General features: G+C 32.4%; 1 protein-coding gene and 1 pseudogene across 1 annotated transcript in view; one reads left to right on the top strand and one right to left on the bottom strand.

The window, feature by feature from the left end:
• The window catches only part of MYCBP2 (MYC binding protein 2, E3 ubiquitin protein ligase), a 265,889-nt gene that overhangs the window by 73,436 nt on the left and 166,279 nt on the right, over positions 1-26,174 (top strand). Inside the window, exons 18-23 of the mRNA XM_011378152.2 lie at positions 4,169-4,276; positions 10,622-10,741; positions 11,614-11,695; positions 18,101-18,218; positions 23,821-24,025; positions 24,661-24,814. Of these exons, the coding sequence (XP_011376454.1) occupies positions 4,169-4,276; positions 10,622-10,741; positions 11,614-11,695; positions 18,101-18,218; positions 23,821-24,025; positions 24,661-24,814 (787 nt within the window). The remainder of the gene's footprint in view (positions 1-4,168; positions 4,277-10,621; positions 10,742-11,613; positions 11,696-18,100; positions 18,219-23,820; positions 24,026-24,660; positions 24,815-26,174) is intronic.
• On the bottom strand, positions 23,200-23,318 carry LOC111730733 (annotated as a pseudogene).

The following is a 26,174-nucleotide window of genomic DNA, read 5'->3' as shown; positions in this document are numbered from 1 at the left end:
TTGCTTGTGTTTTTTCCCTTGCCTTCACATTTTCCTCTACCAGGCAAATGAGGTCTAGTCCAATGGGTATACTTCCGTGTCTTAATCCATTATAATGTAATCATGTGCAGATATCTACACGTGTGAAAGTATAGTCATATGTTTATTTTACAAAGTGGCATTATATAACAGTGCTTTATAACATCTTTTTCTCATTTTATAATACAACATGAAGAACATACACTAGGTCAGTCAATATGGATCTGCCATATTCTATTTAATAGCTACCTAACATATCATAATATGGCTGTACTACAGTTTATTCAACCGTTATTTCGTTGATGGGCATTTGGTTATTTTCAGGGTTTTGTGGGTTTTGATATAATAAATATTCTTAAACTTGAAGCCATATGTATTAGAGTTTTTATTTATATAGTAAAGCTTCCCAGAAATAAAATATCTGGGCCAGAGAATGTTTGTTTTAAATTTTAATAGATATTTTAAATTGTTTTTAAAATATTATAGGAATTTATCTTCTCCAGACTAATGTATGAGGGTGGCATTTTTGCAAAACAATTAGTAGTGTTATCTCTTTTCTAATTTAAATAACACAAAAGCATTTTCTGTGTAAAATTTTTCATAAATCTCATTTTAGTGGCCAAATATTCCATTGAATGGATATATCATAGTTATTCATTATGCTCCAATTTGGATTTTTAATTTTTGTTACAGTAAGGTTATAGTAACACCTTTGATCTGAAAATAAAAATATATATATTTCAGAGTTTTCCTTAGGATAGATTTCTTGATGTACAATTACTGGGCCAAAGCATACTAATAATTTTTAGATTTTTGAAATGTATCACCAATAACTTTTCTGAAAAGCTTGTCCTATTTCACACTGCCACTTTTTCCAGTCACCCCTTTCCACCTACCTGCCTGTGGATGTTCTCTGAAAAACCTATTGTCTACACGTGAATGAGGAAGCTTTTGAATATCTAAATCTTTTCTTTCACTCTCCTGTTTCATTCACTCCTCCTCCCACTAAACCAAATAAACCAACAAGTTATGGTAATTGTGCTTTCTTAATTCTATTAAAAAAAATTATTAAAGCTTTTGAATTGTCTACTTCTTTAGAATGCCACTGTTGTTCCTTCCCTTAGCTCAGTCCACTTCTGTTCTTTGTCTGAATTACAGCAAAAATGATCCTATAAATGGTCTTACCCTCAATGTTATCTTCTTCTAAGCTATTGTCCACTTTCTATCCAGAATAGTTTTTCTGAAATGCAGAATGTTTTTTTTCTAAAAGCACTCTTCTGTTTAAAACCAAAAAACTATTCATAGTTCTCAGAGTGAATTCCACATTTTATCTCTGCAGCTTCATCTCTTTATTACTCTTCTTCCTATTCCCTGTCTCTAAACATTTTGTTCCTATATCTCTGAAACTTCATAGTACTCCATACCTTTTTTATTAGGTCTCAGCTTGTGTGTTTTTTTCCTATTTTTGTATGATGAAATTTCTTACTTTCCCATCCTCAAGGCTTGCTAGCTGCCCCTCCAGTGTGCTTAATTTTATCATAGCACACTGTCGTAATTTCTTATTGAGATGTGTGTAAATTCTTCCTACCCCCAGTAGACTGTGAGCTTCTTGAAGCAAAGATGGTGGCTTGTTTATCCAAGGACCGAGCCTGGTGCCTGAAATTGGTCAGTACTTAATATGTCTTTGTTGACTAATTGAAAACATTTCACAGACTTCTCATCACCTCTACAATGAAGTTTCATGGTATAGAAAGATTTTACTTACTTGTTTTTTGTATACATCTCCAAACTCATTTCCCACCACTTTCTGCTTTGTAACCCTATATTCCATCCATTTCAGCTCTGTTTGTTTTTAATGAATATACAGATTGTTGTTTAACATCCTCATGCTTTTATAAATTCTATTCCTTTTACCTTTAATGCCCTCTCTTCTTTTCCTCCTCTCTTGACAGCCTTTTTCTCATTCTTTGAAATTTTTGTTTTACTCAAATTCATTTGATCACTTTTCATCCTTTAGAATATACTGTATACTGATTTCCTTTATAACGTTTATCACAACATATTGTTATTCTTTGTTTTTATTTCTGTCTTCTCTATTAGACTGAATTCCAATGAGATCTTTGTCTTTGTCATTATATCCATGATACCTAGTTCTTATTACATTAAAAATAATAAAAATGTTTGGTAAATAAATGAATGACTATATTATGTTTGTAAGAAAAATTATTTTAGTCTATGAGATACAGAGTATTTTAGAACCTGATAGCCTAGTATTATAAATGGTGATTTAAATTGAGCTCGGATGGTATACTTTTTAAGTGTAATTGCCCATGGGCCTGCTAGATTTATATATCAAAAGACTAATAAGATTGAATTTATTGAGAAGTTAGATAAATATGAATATTATGGGTGTACTGTGTTTATGGGAAGAAATATCCCAAGCAGACCACAGAGATAAGAAAATGGTAATACAACTTAATATTGTTATTTTAATATTTGCAATTCTTTTGTGTAGTTGGAAGGTGTTTTTTTAGAGTGATTTATATTATCTGCTTTAGTAAATCAGTTGAAAATTAATGCATGTTGAAGAAATAAGATATTTTGTTGATATTCAAATTATATCTCATTATTACATTTTAAAAAATGGAGCTCGGTTTATATATTCTTAGCTTAAAAATAATTGGTGCCGTATTGCTAGGAAATAATATTTAATTCTAACATTAACACATTTCTATCTGTAGTAATAATAGAATATGTTATTCTTGGATTTTAATAGAATTAGTGCTCCTTGTATTTTTGTATATATCTAGAGACATAATTAAAATATTCTTTTTCTACCAATTTTTAATGTTTAATGAAGGGTACTTTGGTATTTAATTTGACATTTGTTAGATTTTATAACAGGACAACAGTTTCATTTTGTTCCATTTTGTTCCATTGTTAGAAAAATTAATTATAGCTGAAGATCTGTAGGGAATCACAAAGAAAATTACTTTAATTAAAAATATTTAGTGCTCATATACTGTCAATTTTCTTTTCAAATACTGGTAACTTCATTATCAAATTTAGAGTGTTTTGGAATTTGCAGGCATTTTCGATGTTATTAAAATCAAGGAAGCTATAGTTCTGTTCTATATGAAAATATCTGAAAATTTAAGGTATAATTTAAAGTTTCTTTTCAAGCTAAATGATAATGGGAAAAAGCAGTTTTTAAATGTTATTGAAATTAATTTGGCCATACATTTTTTTCCTTGAATACTATGCAAGTGGAAATAACTGTAATCTATGTGAGTATATATTTGTGTATGTATATATACATTCATAGTGGAGCTTCAGAAAGAAACGATTTTATGAGAGATGATTAATGTTCCATAAATGTTACTGGGTTTAGAGTCCCCTTTTCAGCATAAATGGGAAGCTGTTTATTCTTGTTCTGATTTTGTGTAAGTGTTTAAAGTTAGATTTACCATTTTTAGAAAAATCAAATCAAATAGAACTACAATTCTGTCTTTATAAAACAGTGATTTTCTATATATACATATGTGTGTGTATATGTGCTTGTATCAGATCACAGTAATTTTTGTTTTTGTTTTGTTTTTGGCCATCTTGTTTTCTTGCCTCTATGACAGAATGCAGTTAATAACATTTATCTTGGTTTTGTAGCAAGACTGATATGGGTATTAAATCTTGAAGACCTTATTTAAATTTAATCATTAATTTAAAAAATTAATTGGTTTTTGGTATTAAAATAGGTAAGGTATTTGTTTTTCATAAATGGTTAATGAGTTTGAATGTATGGTGTTAAAAATATTTGTAAAATAAAATTTGTAAGAGAAAATATTTTAGTTTAATTATGCTTTCCGATTATTTATTTGAGACTATTCGTAACTACCTGATAATTTTATAGGTATAAAAAATAGAATCTGACTATATAAACTATAAGATATTAAAGATATTTAAGATATTAAAATTTGTGTGTGGAATGGTGAATAGGTTATGGTTGGGGGTGGAGGGTTTATCGGGAGAAAAGTATGATGTCCAAAACAGTAAAGAATAAATTTCCATGCTTTTTAGTTTGAATTATTTTTGTTCATTGTAGTGTTTTCATTTTGTGAGCTTTTCTATGCACATACAAAATGTTTCTCCTCAGGCCCCCTTGTATTTGCTGGTCCTATTTTTATGAACCATCGAGAACAGGCTCTAGCCAGACTCAGATCCCATCCAGCACAGCTAAAGCATAAACGGGACAAGCACAAAGGTATTTGGTCTTCCTTATCAACTAGGTGGGATACTTTCCCAATTTCTTCCACTCATTTGAATTTTGTCTCTGGGAAAATGCACAACCCTAATTCTTCTACTTTGCTTCTGTCATTATTATATAGCCTGAGGAGAAAGAACATGCTGAAAACTTGTACTGTTTGTCAATGACTATCAAGTTTATTTCACTTTTTTGTTAACTTTAAGAAGACATTTTACAGTATATCTTTTTGTTTTCCATTTCTTTTCAAATTTAATAATGTTAAGTGACGGTGGAAAAAGTAATTATTGCTTTCTATTTTCATGCTTTATTATCTATTCTTAGATGACTGCCATCTGGCATTTTACTTTCTTTAAATGCTGTTTATTTGCTTTAGAATTAACAAGATTACTAAATTCAGTGTATAAAGTGATAATGAGTCAACTGCTATTGCATTTTTCCATTGTTTTAATATCAAAGTTTTTATACACAACACACATGAATTGTTCGATATTTGAGGTTCCAATCATGATATAGGTATAAGCAAAGAGTGAGTTATGGAGACCTATTGTAGTCCTCAGAAACTGTCAGAAGTCCAACAAGTTTGTGAATGACTGGGAATCTATCTATGCACAATTATTTCTGGCATTAGAGTTATGGATTAATTAAAAATATTCTTAAATCAAACTTATTTTCTTTATAGATTATGGATCAACTAAGATCAGGAAATAATTTAATACAGAGAATTTATAAATTTACATATAAATTCTGCCTTGAATCCTGGTATGTGAACAGGGGCTCTTTGACCAGAATAAGTTACAATTGCTGTTTTCTCAAATGCCGAAGATAAATCCCAGCAAGTAGAACAGAAAGTTTTAAAAACACATATTTCACATAGTCAAATTAAGCTAACGTTTTGTGGGTTTTTTTGCTATAAAACTGTTGACTAATTTTATGATTAAACTTTCACATACTACATATTACAATCAACTTTATTTTTATTTGTCTCTATCAGTTTGCCACTCAAAGCAAAAACACAAACAAAACAGACAAAAACCTATTTTTACTAAAAACACAAATAGAGTACTACTTAAGATATGTTCTGTAGAATTAAAAATTGAGAGTATTTTAAATCTGATGTGATTAACCATAGTAAAATTTATGATTGCTTTATTTACTGAGTGCTCTAACAATACCATAAATATTTAAATATGAGGAACAATATTTTGGGTATGCTCTGTAAATTATTTTAATTATTGCCAGAATCTTTGATCTCATATTTTCTACTATGCCACTATTAGATTAGATTTTCTCAGTGTCTTTTTCCCCCCCGGTTATATAAAAGTGAAGTTTTTTCCAGTATTTTACCTGAGGTTAAATACATTTCATGAGAGAGTTTAAACCTTTTCGGGCTTCATATTGATATCTTGTAGACAAACATCTTTATTTTTTTCCTCAGAATTTTAAAATGAAATGCTAAATGGAGACAAATCTTACAAACGTTTTTATAATGTCACAATGATTAGCAATAGAAATCACTCAACAATAACTAGCCTCACTTTTACCTTGTCTGCCACAGGGTAATTTTATAACAAGACTCTGAATATTTGTAGCAACCTGTTTGGAAGGACTTATTTTATAGTATTACAGGGGTTTTTTTTGTTTGTTTGTTTTTTGTTTTTTTTTAATTAGATTGTATGGTTTTATTCAATGAAATAATTTCATCTCTTTACCACCAAAATATAAATTTAAAGTGTAAGTAATGGTGCCCTATTTGATATAGAGTATTAACTTACCACTTACTAATTCCTGTAGACCCACAAATTCTCCCTACTCCCTTTACAGTCACTGTCCCTGTCATTTAATCATTTTGTCATTCACTGCTTTTTACTGTTGCTACATACAGTGTCTTTTAATACATTTTTTTTGCTATATATATATATATATATATATATATTTTCTCTTTTTTCTTACCCTATTTGTCTTCCACTGAGATATTCATTATTTTAATTGCTGTGTTATGTCTTACATTTACTTATGTTGGTGGTAAAAATTGTAGGATGAAAACAGTTAAAATTTTCTAGATTGTGCCTTTTTCATGGGGGTGTGTGGAGGGTCAGAACTGTGGATTTATTGTTAACAGGAGTGAGCTCTAAGATGGAAAGTTGGAGAGCTTCTGGGAGATTGGAGAAAATTCAGAGAAGGTCACGGAGTACATCCTATACAGGCAAATTTTGACAAGAGGCAAAATAGAGTACTTAAGGCTGAATCAATAAATATATAATTCATATAAGATATAGTAAGTTATTTTAAAAATGTAACCAGAGACTATATTTCAAACAGATAATCTGAGTTAACATTTTGTTTCAGCTGTTCGGTGCCTTACATAGAAAAAGATTTTAATACAGTATTACTAATTAGGAACATTTGAATTACTCTGATAGTCTTGAAATCTATCTTGAAGTGACTGATATGAAAACCCAGAAGTACACTGATAAACATCTGTGTGATTCTGATACCTGTTTTCTGTTTAGAAATGGTGTGGTGTGTTGGAAATGTTATGCCTTCAAAATTACGCTTCAGTTTTAATCCTAAATTTGTCATTTACTAGAACTATGTGGCCATTCATAAATTTCTTAATTTCTTTGACTTTAGTTTTTTATTTTAAAAATAAGAATGATAATTCCTAACTGATTATGTAAATATGAGGATTAAATTAAGATATAGATGTGGATGTTTATAAATACATTTATATATTCTTTGCAAATAGAAATCCTCTATGAATACGGGCTTTAATTCTTCAAATTGAATTCCTTTCTCTTATAGAATCATTTTAAAAGTACAAAATTTGAGATTTCTTGAATGCGTAATTAGTTTATATTTACAAAAGATTTAAGATGTCAGACATTTGGTGGTGGTAAAATGCATGAGTCTTATTTTCCATCAAACTCCAAAACTGCTCTACCATTTATTCCTTTGGGCTGGTTACTTAATTCCTCTAAGCTTTGATTTTCACAGCTGCAAAATTAAATAACAATACCTATTGATTAAAGAAAGCAACAATAGTGATTATTTATTGAGCACTTTTCTTGTTATTTCACTTCATCTTCATAAGAACCTTGTGAGGTAATGTACCATTATTGCTATTTTAATAGCTGAGAAGGCTGAGATTTACAAAGTCCAGTGTCCAGTTGTCATACAGCTCTCTAATAGTAGAGCCAGGATTCCATTCCAGCTCTGTTGGGCTTTCCTGCCCAAAAGCACTTATCCACTGTGCTATTTAAATTTGCAGTGTTTAGCACAGAGCAAGTATTTAGCAAATTGAGTTGCTACTGCTTTGCTGTTTATTTCAGTGATTTTGCTTAAAGTACTCACTCTGTTCTGTGATACTTTTTGTGACATGCACAACCATAAGATTACTCAAAAAAGTGTAGATTTAAATAAAAATTAGAAAGCTAAGTTTTTTAAATACCCAATCCTCTTTGTGTATACACAAATATGTATACACACACACACACACACACACACACACATATACACACACAATATTTTACTATCTCTCAAACTTTATACCTATATAGTTTCAATATCACATATGTGTGAACATATTTATATTAGGGAAAATATAGATATGTTCATATCTACATGGCCATTTTTAAGAATATTCAGATTATTTTTCCTACAAATCTGAGGTTAGTTTTATTGCTGCTCATTAACACTTTACTGAGTACTGGGCTCGAGCAGAATTAATCTTCCCGAATTTCACTTGCCAATTCTTGGAATTTACACCAAATTTTTGGCTATTTGTGAGGTACCTTGTTTTCTTTGATAGACTTTTGTAAATTTCTAAATTACTAGAATTGTACTTGATTTTTAATTGTCTTCAAATACCAGATACGAAATTATATTTTTTTAAATTCTGCCACTGCTGCTGATAATGATTAAGAACCTTAGTCCTATTTTTACTTGTAATAATAATATTTTCACCATTTATAATAATCAAGAAATTATTTTATATAGATACAGGTTTGTTTCGATGAACTTGAACAAATGTTTCTAGTTATTTTTACCTTTAAATAATAGCTACAGTTCTTTTAATTACCATGGTTTTAATCAGTAAATTATTAGACATTTTTTTTCCTCCTTCCCTGATGCTATATCTCTATTGTGGGATTTGTATCCATATTTAATCTTTAACTCAAGAGAGAGGGCAAATTCAAAAATAAAAGATTCTAACTAGGCATCAATCCATTTATATAACATGGAAAGATACTTGTAATATTGAATTTAGTTAAGTCTGGCCAAATCATGAACATCATTTGTTTTCTATGTTAAACCAGATTTGGTTTGAATAATTAGATATTTCTACCAATTGAGATAAAGCTGTGAAATTTCTGTACATCTGTCATCTTATTTGTACAGTGTTTGGAAGCTGCTTATTCTCTTCTGTATAGGCCCTTGTTTATATTTAACCATTCCACTGCCTTTTAAGATGAGGAGTCTTTGAATTAAGAGTGTATTTCATTTTAGGTGGAATGAAACCAAATGTTCTGGTTTTTTTTGTGTGTTGTTTTTTTTTGTAGCCCATTTATTCTTGCAGCTTTAATTTAGCAAACCCACATTAGATAATTTAGCAGAAGAGGAATCATATTTTTATCCTATTATAGTAAAACCTCTCACTAATTCAGAATTTATGATGCAGTATTTGTGATCTTTTTTGAGTAAAAATTCAAAATAATTTCTTCCTCTGAATTTTCAGGGTCATACTTATAAGGGGAAACCTGTCTAAAATCACTAGCTTTTCAAACCAAGGGCTCAAGAAATGAAGGATTCCTTCAACGTGCCTTCAACCTCTGGGTCCAGCAATTAATTCTTGTATGTTAAAGGACTTTCATGTTTATGGTACATTTTTATGTAATATAGGCCTATTTTGAATTATAATGTAGGTAACCACCTTTTATTTATTGTAGCATTTATTTTAATCTGTAGTCTGTACTGCTTAAAGGTATTAAAATTGAATTTTTACCTAAATGTTCTATGATAAAGACCTTTTCAATAAGTCGTATAGGACAACCCATTCCACGTTATTCCGAATTAGTGAGGTTTTACTGTCCTAGTGTTATAAGGAGTTTAAAGCTTTTCAAAACGATAGTCATTTAGCTATAGAAAGTTATGTCATAATTTAGGCCAATTTTGTCTTACCTGGATGTTACTAAAGATTAGAAATATTAGATAAAAAAAGAAAGGATAATGTGAACATGAAATAATTTGATGTTATTCTGCTTATCATTCTAAAATGGGCAATGAAAATGCAGAATTAATAGGTATGTCTGTAGATCTACATGTGTATCTTCATATCGTACACACATACATAGAGTTGCTACTCCAAAAGAGAGTGACTTGGACTAGCTGACCTTTGAAATTCCTTCTAGATTTATATTATTCCATGTGCAAGGAATTTGAATCTTGATGATCTAGAGGTCATATTCTAATGATGTATAGTTGTAGATTAGGAAAAGTTAATTGCCTCTTTTATTTGCACATTCCAAATAAAGGTTTTATATTCTGGAATGTGCGTTTTTATTTTATGCCTAGAATGCCAGAATATTCAAAGCCAAATGTAGAAACCAGAGAAGGCCTAAGGCAAGCATAAGGGAGGAAATTATAAGAAGGAAGGAGGAAAGAAGGAGTGAGAAAAGAAAAGTTTGGTTGAGAGTAGTTAGTGGTTAGAGACCAGAAGACCACAAAGCAGAATGGCTGAGGGGCAAAGTGGGACATGGAAGATAAATGAGATTAATCCATTGAATTACAATATATTGGATAAAGCTACTTGGTGTTTTAAAATTTTTTAAAGTTTCATTGAGTTTAGCAATACTGGTGGACAGGGTAGCCTTTCTAAGATGTGTTTGGGAAGTCTAAGTCATTTGTGAGCCAAGTAGGAATTTTTTTAAATGATTAGTACTAACAATATCACTAAGTTTAAAATAATTGTTAAATGACTTTGCATGCAGTTATTTTTTTGTGCAAACTAAATTTTCCCATATAAATTATTACATTTAGAATTTTGTTTCTATTAATGACCTGTTTATATTACATAACTGATTAGCTTAATAGGTTTTATTCATAACCAGATATTTTCACTGTTTTTATTGATTTAGTGATATTTGCAAACAGAAGTATGTAGTATTATATCCTTTCAAAATTGCTTCTTTGCAGGTAGATTCTTGATCTATCACTTCTAACAGCTGCAGATTCTTCTTGCTTGTTCCTTTTAACATTTTTCTCTTTGTTCTTCCATAGTAAACTTATTTAAAATTTTATTTCGAAGATGAATAATGACTTAATTACAAATTATAACACTTACAGATGGAAGTGGAGAACGAGGAGAAAAGGATGCCAGCAAAATCACAACATATCCGCCAGGCTCTGTGCGATTTGACTGTGAACTCCGGGCAGTACAAGTCAGCTGTGGATTTCACCATTCAGGTAGCAGCTGGAACTTTAGGGTATAACTGCATTTTTACAATTGTGCTAAACCATTTATTTGTTTAGTTTAGATAAATGTGGTTTAGTTAATTGTGTATTAAAAGCTATAGTGCTGCAGTATCTCTCAATTCTATAAAAGCTTTGTATTTATTACAAAATCCCTTTAAAAACGGTGGCATGATGGAATAAGTACTTGTCTAGAGATCTGACTTCTAATCTGTCTTCTAATGGACTTATAATTCACTTCAGGAAAATCTTGAATATAAAATAATATCTGAAATCTCTTTGAACTCCAGAATTCTTTGATTTTTATAAATGGTCCCACATTTTGTTACTGTTCGACGAGAAATGTGCATCAACAAATTTATTTTTTTAATGTAAAAAATTAAATTCTTAGTAAAGTATTGCATTTGGGTTATATAGCTTAAGTTGTAGTATTCAACCTTTATGAAAATAAAAAATGTTAAATTCTTTGATGTTAAATATATTTCCTTACTTGATAAAACATTGACCGATATTAAAGTTTTGACATTTCATTGATGTACATACTTGTGCAGAGCTCAGATCTCTTTGCTATCTATAGAATTATCCTAGATTTGAGAGAACAATATTTTATATGGAGTTGCTCATTATTATAAAAATTTTACTTTTGACCAAAACCAATGTTTTATTTAAATTAATGTAATTAAATGGCATTTATAGAACTAAAATTATATTTATTTCTCATTAAATATAAATTTGTGCTTCACTTTTCTATTTTTAATTGCTCTATAAGTTTTAAAGAGCAAAAATTACACTCCCTTTAGTAGACTGTGATAGAAATATAAAATACATATAATAAGAAAAATTAAAGCTCTGTATTTTGGTTTCAGTGGTTTTAATGGAAAATGGAGATGTCTATACATTTGGATATGGCCAACATGGGCAGCTGGGACATGGCGATGTCAATTCCAGGTACTCTAACTTGTTGGAAGAGACTGGGTTCTTTTTTTCTTTTTTCTACTTTTTTCCTTTCTTTTATCTTTTTTCTCCCTAAATATATATATTTCTGTGCTTAGAAAAGTATTTGTACTACTGTTTTACCCAATGTGGCCTGCAAATTATTGATAATTGTTGATTTTTTTTTGGTTGAGTGCTTTTGTAGGCATAGATGATTTTGTAGTTTCAGGAGAAAAGTTGATTTACATTTTATACATTTAAAATATGAGTGGTTATGAGTATCACAAAATCTTACTATATTCTTATTATCTTTTTAAAGGTTGTTCATGGCAATAGAAAAGACAAAGAATATCCCCAAAATGCATTTTAAAAAATTCAGTGGTGGATTCATTCATAGTCCTCGATGTTGTCTGTTTTGAAATTTTGGTCTAAAATTAACATGAAGTCATAGAAGCTGTGGAATAATTTTCAAACAAAACATAATGGTCTCTCAAAGAAACTGTTTTGATTTAGCTAGAATAGTGAAGAACTAATTGTGGTAGAGATCACTAGACATTCTCTAATATCCATTCTTCCCTGCTCATTTGGTAGTAGAGTTTCAGTTGGTGACGTGACCATGCAGCGAAAGACTTCATTTTCTTGCCTCCATTGCAGCAAGATAAGGCCATGTGAACTAAAGAAATGTGTGCAGCTTTGGAATCATGCTGTAAGGAAGGGGGTACACTGTAAGGAAGGGGAGTATACTTTGCTTTCTCCTCTCCCTTCCTACCTTGCTGCCTGGGCTCCATACATAGTGGCAGGAACTGGAGAAGTCATCACAGTGGTCATAAGTTGGAAACTGTGTATTGAGAATGGCAGAGCTTCAAAGTACAAATAGTCTGGGTCCTTGACATCATGAAACTGCCACGTCAGCTCCTTGCAGTTGGACACTTACCTGAGAGAGAAATAAACTTTTATCTTGTTTAAATTTCTATTACTTTAGCTTTTATTACAGCAATTGAATACATGTCCTGTTTAATATAGTGAGAGTGCTTTTGGTCAAAAGTATAGAAAATCCATCTTTATTAGTTCAGGTCTTCCAAGAAAATATAAGACAGATTAGATGTGAAAAGGATTTATTGAGAGAAAACTTGTATGAAAAATAAAAGGGAAAAGAACAGGAATTGGCAGGGAAACCCTTCAGACACAAAATAGGTCTGATCTCTGTGAAAAGAAAGAAGGATGGAGTAGGAAAAGTCTGGATTCCAGTGCAGTTCTGAGTAAGTTTCAGCAAGGCCAGTGGGGTGTCCTCAAGCCAAGGTTGCCTTTGGGAGAGTCCCAAACAGGGCAGGATGGGCTGTAGTAATACCTTTACCATGCTCAGTCACAGGCTGTTGGCATCCCAGGGAAAGAATGGCCTCGCAGACCCAGAGGAACAGCATGTGAGGCTCAGTCAACTCTGCTCCCTGCAGCAGGTTGTCTTGAAGATCTGAGCAGTCCATGTGTATGACTGCCCACCATTGAAACAAGGCTTATCTATCAAGTCTGGAGATACGTAGGGCAGTTCAGGCTGGACTTGCTTCATTAATTCAGTTTGCCATAAGAACCTTCTTTCTTTTGTCTTTTCACTCTGCCTTATTCTCCTTTGTCATCATAAGGTATCTTCCAGAATTAACTGGACCTGTAAGGTTTCTTATTCACATAAAATGAATTATTCTAATTGTTAAATAAAATCCGGTATTTTCACTTTTTGAAACCATTCCATTACTGTGGCAAGGATAGAATTATGCCATTTATGTCATAAAGGCCAGTGATTCTTAATCCTGCCGCACGCTGGAATTACTTGCGGAACTTCAGAAATACCACGTCTGGATTCTACATCTAGAACTTCTGAGAGAAATGTGTTTAGGTTGAGGGGTGGTATTGGAGACAGCAAGGGTAGTGCTGGATAACAATCTTCTGAGTATGTTTAATAGCTTGAATTGATCATTTTCATGAAATATGATATTTTTTAATGTTGAAAATAAAATATTAGGGTTTCTTAAGATAATTAAACTCTGATGGGATTTGCTTTAACTTCCTAAAGTTATTTCCCAACATGTAAATTTTCACTCCTGGTTCCATTGGTCGAGTTGTAACCGGAAGACTTTTGAGTATGCCTGATGGATTAAACAAAATTAGTTAAAACCGTTTCTGCTGTAACTACTCAAGTTACCTTGTTTGTCTGGATCTGTTGGGACTTGGAAGACAGGAGTCATGAACCATGTTACGAATTCAGAGGGAATCGACCACTTAGATGGAGGAACAATCCCAGAAATAACAAAGACCGTATAACATGCGTATTAACTACCACAAAGTAAAACATTGATAGGTAGTTACTTGAAATAAAGTGTATAGCTGGAGGGTATTTTTTAAAAGTTTCTAGTAATCAAGTGCTTTTAACTGGAATTTATTGTATAGCACATATTAATGATGTGTGATTTGTGTGAGATAAATATTGTAGTGTGCATGATGATAAAGATAGAAAAATGTTATTGATATTCTCTTTATATAATGTGTTGTCTTGCCAGGATGACTGAGTTCAGTCTCTGGTTTGGGTCCTGATTCTATCACTTGGTACCTCTATGTCCCTGGCTAAGTTACTTAACTTTCCTGTGTCTCAGTTTCTTTCTCTATCAAATGTGAGTAAATATATTTCCCGCAAAGGGTGGTTGTGAAAATTCGGTGAGATGCTGCATGTTATTTACTTAACACAGGGCATAGCCCACAGTAATAAAGGTTAGCTGTTACTATTGCTGCTTTTAAAAGTGAATGTCAAAAGTTTGAAGGCTTTTACACATTCACTTGTGAGATGAGTCCACCAACCCTCCTTTTTGTTTATTTTGTTCAATATGCTCCTAAATTTCCAGATTTCAAATTCTTTTACTATTTACAATACACTTAAACCTGGATGTTGGGAAAGAGACCATGTAGTTTAATGCTTTTATTCTCCTTTTTCCAATAGATTTTTGCTAATTCTTATGTTTCTGAGTTTCATCTTTTTCTTGCTATACTATCCTTCTGCTATACCATCATTGTGTCTGGAACAAGACAGGGTTTAAATCTTTGCTTCATCTCTTACAACTATGTGACCATAATTTACTAAGCTTTAATTTAAATATTGTTGAAGAATTAATATAGTTTATGTAAAGTGCCTGGCATGCACACATGTATACACACATTTTTGTTTCCTGTTCTTCCTATGTTTTCCAAATAATTTAATAAATGGGCTCACTAGTGTCATGGAAAGAGTTCAAAGACTGTATTAGAAGACCTGTCACCAACTCTTGGGAGAATCCGTTAAGCTGTTCAGATCTACCCATAGAGTTATTTTGATAATCAGTGATACATTTTATGTGGAAGTGCTGTGTGAACCGCAGACAAGATGATTCTTTGTTTGAGTTGTATTGGACATTTCTGTGAGGGCATTAGTTCACCATACAGACTTTTGAAGTGGCAATTGTTCATTTGCCAAAATTCCCTGTACTTCAGCTTTGAGATCCACTTACCTTCACTGTGCCTTATTACTCCATTCTCAAAATAAAAATAATAACAATATTGCTCTTTTGAGGCATGCCATTCTGCTCTCCTCCCCTTTTATTACCTCCCTTTCAGTCACTGCTTTTCATTCTTTGAAAATTCAGTATCTGCTTTATAGTATTTTCTCACTCTGAGTCTTGTCTCACTTGAGTGACTTAAGTATCCATGTAAATGGCCTCATGCAGTATACTTGTCTGTCATCCTCATATCTAGTCACCTTTACTTCCACATTCATGGTGGTTGTTCCCAGGAGCCATCCTGGATCTAGCATACCTCCAACTAGAATTCTTAAGTTTAAACAACCCATGATCCGATAACAATTTCATCTGTTACTTAGCTTTACTTGGCCTTTGACTTGACCAGTACTTCATTCCCTCTTGCCCTCTACTTTTTTACTCTTTCACCCTTTTCACTTTATGTCCTGCCCAAGTTAGAGATTGTTACTTATTCTCTTTCCCTGTACTCTGACCAGTATCCTCATTTTCTCACCCTCTTGGTCTTGATACTAGAACATGGCCAAACTTCAAGCATGAATCAGTCTACCTATATTTTCCATGTCTAACTTAGACTTTTGAAAAAAAATAAATCACCACACGTATAGATTGTTGTATGGTTTCCAGATTCAACCAATCCCACTATAACAGGCAGTAATCCTCCTGTTTTGTAATTTTGACTGTCTGGTCTAAGACCTTTTGAGACTTTGATGAAAGATATGGGATCTCCTGAAAAAAATAGATGCAAGAATATATCCATAAAAGTTGGCTTACAATTTAGGAGAGTCACAGATCTCCTGAAGACCATTTACAGACTTCCTAGAAGTCCCTTGGATCCGGGTTAAACACTGATCTAGATGTTTATTTGTTCCATTTTCCATCATACTTTTTTGTAATCTTCAAATTCTCTGCTCACCCAGTTCCTTTTCCCTTTCAGCACATGATGTCTTTTCACATCACAACAAAAATAAAAACCATTAGGTGGGAAATTGTTCAGCCCGCCAACTCTACAAACCTACCTGCATTTATTCTACTTCTTTGCTCCTTTTTCCTTGTAATATCGAAAGAGGGAGCTGTTCTTCTCCATGCTGTGAAGCCTTTTTCTTAGGTATCAAGTTCTGTTTCTTGTCTCTGCGACCTGTATCTTTAGCCTCTTTGTCTTTACTCATTCTTTTAAACTTGCCCAAATCTCTTTCATCTTAAAAGAACAAAGCCTCTCCTTCAGCTTCATTTTCTCTTTAGCTGTCCGTTCTCCTCTTTTTTTTCTCTTTCCTGCTGAGATTCTTGAAGGGATTTTGCATAGTCTCTTACCCCACTGCTAACTTCTTATCTGCTACAGTGTTGTGCCTGCACTCCTACCAAAGAGATGTTCTTCTCGCTAAATCATTCTTGCTAAATCGAGTGGTCACTTGTATATCTCTCTAGAGCATTTGGAATGTCAGTTATTTGCAGTTTCTTGAAACCTTCTCTTCCAATGACACATTTCCCAGGATTTATTCTTCCTCTTTAGTATGTCCAAATTTTCTACGATCTTTTCTTTCTCTGTCCATACTGAAAGTGTTAGAAGAGACTCAGAATGAAAACTAGGATCTCTTCTTTTCTCCCTCTGATTGTCTTCGTAGATCTCATTTGTTCTCATAGCTAAGTAAATGTTACCACCATCAATCTTATTGCTTAAGCAGAAGACCTTCTTTGCCCCATATCAGTCATTTGCCAAGTCTGGTCAGTTCTCTTCTTTATATAGCTGTCAAGTTCATTCATTCCTTTCAATCCACTCTTCCTAGTTTGTGCCTTCATCATAACTTTCCCAGTTATTGTGAAATTTACTTAACTAGGTTTCCAGCTGCTAGTTTTGCCCCTTTTAATTAATTTTTCATTGCAGCCTGAAATATTAATAAAAATATATTTTAGATAATTTTTAAAAATTCAAAATATCATAGTAACATTGTCTCAGAAACACTTCTCCAATTATGTGTGGACTATTTCAGTAATGATGGTTAGTCTAACTACATACAACAATTACTAAAAATGGTTAATAAATGATAAATAAAGTGATACAAGGATGGATACAAAGATGTTATTTATCATAGTAGTTACTATTTATTGAGTGTTAACTGTATACTAGACACTGATCCAAGTGCTTGACATATATGAACTTCTTTATTGTTCATAAGACAGTATGAACAATTTTGTCTTATGAGTTGGATACTGTTTATTATTATCTTTTGTGTTATAGAAAACTGAAATGCAAAAATAATGAGTAACTTATTCAAAGTTATAGTCACATTGCTATTATGTGGTGGAGCCAGGATTCACACCCAGGCAGTCTAGCTCTAGAGCTTAAGCTTTTAGCCACTGCTGCTGTGCCTCATGATACGGTATTCTGATTCATTAACCACTGTGTCAAAACCTAGAATTATAGCCTAGTAAAAGAAGGCAGAAAAGAGGACATAAAATTGTTTCGTATAGTTCCTGGATTCCTGGTAAAGCATCACATAATTATTTCATCTAACAAATATTTCTAGAGATGTCTAACATGCCAGTCACTGTAATAATTAGAATTTTTTTCCTTTTAAAACAAAGGTTAACACCAGTCTTTCAGTAAAACTAAAATTATGTGTCTATAATTAGGGTAGTAAATTTAGGGAAAAAAATTAATAGTTTGCTTAAAGTCAGTGATTATATCTTTCTCATCTTTGTATACGAAGCACCTAGAATGGAGACGGGCACATAGCACCTAAGTAAGTGTTTACTGAATATTCTTATTAGTGCCTACTATCTCTTCTTATTATTCCATTGTTTATTTATTGTTTTTTATGTCAATTGGGTCTTGTAAAGTATTGACTTAATTCTTTTGTTTTTAACCTAGGGGATGTCCCACTCTTGTTCAAGCATTGCCAGGCCCTAGCACTCAAGTTACTGCAGGCAGCAATCATACGGCAGTACTGTTAATGGATGGACAGGTCTTCACATTTGGAAGTTTTTCTGTAAGGATTTTTTAAGCATTAATAATATTGCATTGTACCATTGCCTTATAATTTGTCTAATACGTTAGCGATTTTTTTCTGGTTTTAGTGAAATTCTTGTATTTTAATGATTGTATATGCATATTTCCTGTCTCCGCCCTCAATATACACAAAACCTGAATGACATTATTTTAAAATAATTTTCTTCTGTAATTTAGCCTAAGAATTTAACAGATATGTTAGAACTGGACATGTTTATTACAGGTCAAAGTCCTTTAAGCATTCAGTAGAGCTAATTCTGTCATTTGAAAACTTATTTATAGAAAGGTTGCAAAAAATAAGAATAGTATATAGAATGCCCATATACTCTTGGACAAGATTCACCTATTATTAAGATTTTAATCTATTTGCTTTATCATTTACACATACATCCTCTCTTTCTCACTCACACACTGAGTGTGTGTGTGTGTGTGTGTGTGTGTATACATATATATATTTTTTTTCCTGAATCTTTTAAGAATAACTTGCATACATTATGACCCTTGGCTCCTAAATACTTTAGTTGGTTATGACATTGACATATTTGAAGAATATGGTACTTTTTTAAAAAAATAAAATGTTCCTAATTTTTGTTTCTCTGATATTTTCTTATGTTTAGACTCAGGTTGTGCATTCCAGGCCAAAATATTATGTAAGTGATGTATTCTTCTCAGGGCATCACATCTGGATGCACAAAATGCCACCTGCCCCTCACTAGTGATGTCAGTTTTGATCACCTGGTCAAATGTTGTCTGATTTCTCTACTGCATAGTTAGTGCATAGTTAGTATTTTTTCCCTTGAAACTAGAAACCAGTCTAGGGGGTGACATTTTCAAGACAGTTTTAAGATACCTGCTTCCTATCAAAATTTCCATTTAGATTTAGCATCCATTGATTATTCTTGCCTGAACCAGTCTTTATAATGGTCGCAACTGATAATTTTTCAACTCCACACACCCTCCACATTCACCAGTCAGCCCTTTGCATTTTACTGTAATCAAGAGGCCTGCCTTGTTTGTTTTTCTCTTTTTCTTATCAGTATAGGCGAGTGAATTTGTATTCTCTTTATTACTATCCTTATTTGGATGCTTAAATTGTCTCAGGTGTGGCCAGTGGGAGCCCTTTCAAGCTGACTTACTTTCTGATGTAACAAGATGATCCAGGCTTACCTCGAACCTGTCCTGTATCAGTCTTACAATCAGCCATTTCTCCAGGAATCTGGGTTCCTTTTGCTGGGGAATAGTAGTAGGCAGTAACTGAACATTAGCTAATTCATTGCTACAGGTGTCTTTGTATCCCCAGTACACATATATGTGTATATACAGGTAAAGAATGTCATTATTTTCTAGTTTATCCTTCCTGTGTTTCTTCTAGCAAAGATCAATAGATAAATAAGCACATAGATACACATCTTTAGATCTATACTGACATAGATAAAAATATGTATGTGTACATATGTATATTATATATACACACATCCATAATATGTATAATTATTTTCCCTGCTTTATTTTTCAAAAGGTGGTATTTTATATATGCTCTTCTGCACTTTGCTCTTTTTACTTTACTATATCATTCCATATCAATTCATAGAGATCTCATTCTTTTTTTAATTTTTAATTTATTTTTCAATTGCATGAATATACAGTATTAGTTTCAGGTGTACAGTATAGTGATTAGACATTTATATGCCTTACAAAGTAATCTACCTAAGTCTAGTACACATCTGGCACCAAATATAGATTTACGGTATTTTTAACTAAATTCTATATGCTGTACTCCAGTATCCTGTATGCTATACTTTATATCCCCATGACTGTTTTTATAACTGGTAGTATGTATTTCTTAATCCCTTTCACCTTTTTCACCCAAACCCGTCGCATCTGGAGATCATCAGTTTATTCTTTGTATCTATGAGTTTTATCTTTTGCTTGTTCATTTATTTTGTTTTTTTAGCTTGCACATATAAATGAAATTATATGGTATTTGTCTTCCTCTGTCTGACCTTGTCACTTAGCATAATACCCTCTAGGTCCATACATGTTGCAAATGGTAAGACTTTATTTTTTTTTTTTTTTTTTTACTGCTGTGTAATATTCCATTGTATATATGTACCACATCATCTTTCGGTAGTCATCTGTAGATGGACACCTAGGTTGCTTCCTTTTGCTTCCTTATCTTGGCTATTGTAAATAGTGCTGCAGCAGTGAACATAGGGATGCATATCTCTTTTTGAGTTAGTGTTTTACACTTCTTTAGATAAATATTGAGAAGTGGAATAGTTTTATTCTAAGTTTTTTGAGGAACCTCTGAAGTGTTTTCCATAGGGTCTGCACCAATTTATAATCACACCAACAGCGCACAAAAGTTCTCTTTTCTCTACAACCTTGCCATTGCTTGTCATTTGTTGATTTATTGATAATAGCCATTCTGACAGGTGTGAGATGACATCTCAATGTGGTTTTGATTAGCATTTCCCTGATGATGACTGGTGTCAAGCATCTCTTCATGTGTATGCTGGTCATTTGTATGTCCTCTTCGGAGAAATACCTATTCATGTCTTCTGCCCATTTTTTAGATTGGTTTTCTTTTCTTTTTTTTAATGTTGTGCTGTATGAGTTCTTTGTATATTTTGGACATTAATCCCTTATTGGATATATTATTTGCAAATATCTTCTCTCATTCAGTAGGTTACATTATTTCCTTTGCAGTGCAGAAGCTTTTTAGTTCAATACATATTCCCATTTATTTTTTGCTTTTGTTGTTTTTGCCCTAGGAGAAATCCAAAAAAAATTGCTGTGACCAACGTCAAAGAGTTTATTGCCTATGTTTCTTCTAGAATTTTTATGGTTTCAGGTCTTACAATTAATTCTTTAATCTGTTTGACTTTATTCTTGCATATGGTGTAAGAATGTGGTTCAGATTTACTCTTTTGTATCTCATCTGTCCAGTTTTCCCAACACTATTTATTGAAGAGATGTTTTTACCCATTGCATATTCTTGTTTCCTTTGTCATAGATTAATTGACCATATAGGTGTAAGTTTATTTCTGGATTTTCTATTCTGTTCCATTAATCTATGGGGTTGTTTTTATGCCAGGACTATGATGTTTTGATTACTATAGTCTTGTACTGTAGTTTAATGTCAGGTAGCATGATACACTCAACTTTGTTCTTTCTCAAAATTGCTTTGGCTATTTAGGGCCCATCAATATTTCCTTTATATATTTAGGTGCTCCTACATTGAGTACATAGATGTTTACCAGAGTTACATCTTCTTATTGGATTGATCTCGTTATCATTATAAAATGCCCTTCTTTATCTCTTATTACACCCTTTGTTTTAAAGTCTATTTTGTCTGATGTAAGTATTACAACCCCAGCTTTTTTTTTTTTTTCATTTGCATGAAATAACATTTTTCATCTCTTTACTTTCAGTTTGTATGGGTCTTGAAGTGGGTCTCTTGTAGGCAGCATATGTATGGGTCTTGTTTTATCCATTCAGTCACCCTATGTCTTTTGATTGGAGCATTTAGTCCATTCATATTTACAGTAATTATTAATAGGTCTGTAGTTATTACCATTTTATTGTTTTCTGATTGTTTTTGTAGTTCTTCTCTATACCTTTCTTCTTTTGCTTCCTTATATGTTGCTGACTTTCTGTAGCATTGTTGGTTTCCTTTCTTTTTATATCTTGTCTATCTCTTATGGATTTTTGATTTGTGGTTACCAGGCGCCTCATATATAACAAGCTGTGTTTATAGCAGTCTATTTTAAGTTGATGGCCATTTAAGATTGAACACATTCTAAAATCACTACAATTTTTATGCACCTCCTCCATCTTTTTGTCATTATTTTTTACTTCTTTTGTGAGGTTTTACTGCTCTGTGTTTTGGTTTAGGTGGGGAATAGAGTGGTAATATTTGAAATCAGACCAATCATTATTTTCCTCTAGCCCAAATATCCTAGTGTGAAATTTAATGAATTTAAATGTGGTTTATTTATAACCACATTGTGAATTCATGTGAGGCTATCCAGGTATCATATTTATCTACTACTTTTCTTCACATTAGTTGGCCGTTAATAAAGGAATACATTTTTTTTTCAGTAGTTAATGAAAAATATAATTAATTTATTTCCATCCAAGAGCTTAATAAATCCCTGAATATATGTACTTTGCTCACTGTTTTTATTTTTGTTTTTTTCTTTGTCAAAACTAAGGATAGATATTGAAAGAAGCTGATAATGAATGTTGAATTTTTTTGGCTTCTTCTCTAATCATGTGCTTGCCACTTTTCCTTCCACTGGCTTATCCCAGGGATAAAGCTTAATTGCTTTTACAGTCATTTTGTGGCTGTGCTTTCTTACTTTGGTGTTGAAGACTAATAGATAGATCTCACTAGAAGCTGGTAGTTGGGTGATAACTTAACCAGGCTGTTGGCAGTGCTCTGGGCTCTCGTTCTTTGGGTTTTTTCCTATGGTTTCTCATTCCCATTACTTGTAGATAACCCTGTGTGCCATGATGCAGCATTTTCTGGCTTCCAGAGGTTTTTGAAGGAAAATGCTATGGGGAGAGATAAAACTCCTGTGCTAGGGGGTGGATGAATATTTACCATTACATCATCAACATTCTTTTGCAGCTACTAACTTAATAGTGAGAAATGTCCTATTACTTTGCAAATTAAACTCTTACCTAACCAGGTACCCATAGACAGCCATTCTTTTTAAGTGAGTGAACAGTTATTTGCTTATGATATCATACCTTACCACTGAGTCTGCTGTTTATCTTGAAACATAAATGAAATAAGTTACTAACACATGATCATGTGAAAAATATGTAATTTTTTTTTCTTTTTTTCTTTATTTTTTATTATTTTGTTTTTTAGGCAAGGCAACCCTTGGTTGACCTCACAGATTACAAGGACCTTGTCATCTTACAATCCCTTATTTATTTTTTATTTTTTACTCCTATAGCACCTGGTTTTCCTAGGTGATCTCCCATCCAAGAACTAACCAGGCCCGACCCTGCTTAGCTTCTGAGATCAGATGGGAATGGGCTTGTTCAGGGTAGCATGGCTGTAGACTGTAATTTTCTAATTGTAGTCACAGTTACAGTATTTATTATTTTGGTCTTATACCCAAATATTTTCAGACTGTATGAATTCAATAGTGACTCTCTATTGTACTATCAACTCAAAACGTCAGAGTGACCTTTTAAATGAATAATTTGTAATACTAATTTTTTTAACATATTGTGTATATATTATATTTTTAATTTAAATGTAGATGAAGGCGTTCACAGTATTTCAGAGATTTCTTAGATGGAAAAATATTTCAACTTTGTTATCTCTTTTTAATAATGCACTTTGTGGTTATTAGGGGGAGGATTCCTAGGAATAATAAAAATTATTTTATTCCTTTATAAATATTTGATGCAAATTTCACATGAATTTAATTTACTAAAAAAAGTAGGAAGTGATGAAGAATAATGTCTCATAGAGCTATTTTTGTCTGCTGTCTCTTTTGTAAAAATTTGTAAATTGTTTATCCAGTAGTATTGTTAATATGGTTTATTTAATCTTTTAGAAAGGACAGCTGGGCAGGCCAATTCTGGATGTGCCATATTGGAATGCAAAACCAGCTCCCATGCCTAACATTGGATCAAAATATGGAAGAAAAGCTACCTGGATAGGTGCAAGTGGCGACCAGACTTTCTTACGAATTGATGAAGCACTTATTAATTCTCATGTGCTTGCTACATCAGAAATTTTTGCCAGTAAACACATAATAGGTAATACCCCAAACAAACAGATATCTCCGCCAAAAATCCTTGTCTTGATTGTTAATAAATGGTTCATCTTTCCAGATTATGAGATGTAGTCTTATAGCTTTTTGTTTTCTATTTCAAGAAATTTAAAGGAAGCTTCTAAGTGTCTGTTTATATTCTCCATGCTGGAAGAATGGAATAATTGGGAGATCTAGAAACCAGAATATATATAAGTTAGTGGTAGAAATATGAGCTAAATTGTAATAAGGTAAAACTTAATTGAAAGGAGGAATTTTTTTGTATCGATTCTTGTTAATAAATGATAGAAACAATTTTTTTGGAAGATTATGTAAATCAAACTTAAGTTTCAATAAGAGCATGGTATCAATCCATACTCATGTCCATGATATCATTAATTATATGATAGAGTGGTATAGCACTGAAATTAATAGCATGTGTTGTGGATTTAGACAGCCTGAAGTTTTAGTCCTAATTCTGCTATTTAAAGATTTTTAGTTACTTAACCTCCTTAAGTCTCAGTTTCTTCATCTATAAATGAAGGTAATAATAATACTTACCTTATAAGTAATATTTACTTTATAAGTTAGGGGAATGTAAAAGACAATGCATCTTTAAAATATGTAAATATTTTTCTCAAGGCTTGGTACCCGCTTCTATATCAGAACCTCCTCCATTTAAATGTCTTCTGATAAATAAAGTGGACGGGAGTTGTAAAACTTTTAATGACTCTGAACAGGAAGATCTGCAAGGATTTGGTGTGTGTCTGGATCCTGTGTATGATGTCATTTGGAGGTAAGCGTCTCTGTTTATAAAGTAGAGTAGTAAATAAATTTTGATCAAGTTATGTGGTACTTATAAAATTTATGTATGGAAAGACTTTTCACATATGAGAACTCCCCTGTTTAATATAACTACACTTCTTTTGTAGTGATTCACAGGGACCCTTACAGTACAGTGTTGTGGTTAAGAGCAAGTGTTCTGAGCCAGACTGCCTAGGTTTATCCCAGCTCCAGAGTCTGCTTTCTGCATTCCCTTGGAGAAGTTACTCTGACTCTGTGTGCCCTACTTTTCTCATTTATATACTAGATTGTTATGAGAATTGGAGAGCTTAGAGCAGAAGCACACACTAGGCGCTATAGAAATGTTTGTTGCCATTATAAGTGGCAGTTTTACTTTCAAGAGTTTTATTATTAATTAATTTTATTCTGTCAGTAAGTCTATCTATATTATAAAGAATTCATTCTGTTTCTTGTTGCCATAAATATCTAATTATTACCAGCTCTGAGGAGGAAATCGTGCCAAAGACAATACAGAATAAATAAGATTAATGAGCTTACCCTTCAGGAATGTACATAAAAAAATTCCTGTATTGGTTGAAAAATGTGCAATGTTATTAAACTCTAGAAATTATAAAAGTGTAGAGATACAGGTACATAAGAGACCCAAGAAATTATATTTGTTTAAATTTTGTTATGGTGCTTTATATACAAAATGAGTAAAGAAAAGAGTTAGCCTTCTCAGCATTTCTAGCTTTGAATACTAATAGGAGGTATATCCTGTCATTACCAGAGGGGCTCATCAGAGGACTTATCTGTTTTTTTCCCCTCTTCGTAGGCAGAGATTCAGATAAGCTGAAAGGTTGAAGTGATAGGGGTGAGGAGAGAGAAAAGATTTGCTCTATCTTCCTTCTTCTGCCCAAGACTGCTTTCATTTGTCAGCCAGCCAAGTCTTTAGACTGGCTGTTTTCTATCAGTTCTGAGACCTGCATTATATTGCTTCCCAAGTTGTTGACCAGCTTACTCTCTTATTTGGGCATTTTGTTAGGAGTCCTAGAGGCCATAATCGAGTTGAATTTTGCTTTTAGATCTCCCTAGCAGCATTAAACAGTATAGATTAGACAACAGGAGGCTAGAGGTGGGTCATCTTGTAGTAATTCTTATGAAGCATGAGGTACTAAGAACCAAATTAGAGTGGTCATAGTGGGATAGAGTAGAGGGGGTGGAAGGGATAGAGGGGTGAATGGTGTAAGGATAGAATTGTCCTCACTTACTTACTGATTAGAAGTCAGTATAGAAGAGACGTCATTGCCAAAGAGTAAGCTCTGGTCGGGACCTTTGTTTAAATTGATGTTTTACTTTCTGTAATCTTTATT

The sequence above is a fragment of the Pteropus vampyrus genome, unplaced genomic scaffold (genome assembly GCF_000151845.1).
Source record: "Pteropus vampyrus isolate Shadow unplaced genomic scaffold, Pvam_2.0 Scaffold332, whole genome shotgun sequence".
Classification (NCBI taxonomy): Eukaryota; Metazoa; Chordata; class Mammalia; order Chiroptera; family Pteropodidae; genus Pteropus; species Pteropus vampyrus.
The sequence above is the reverse complement of the archived record's forward strand: the minus strand, read 5'-3'. Positions and strand labels throughout refer to the sequence as shown.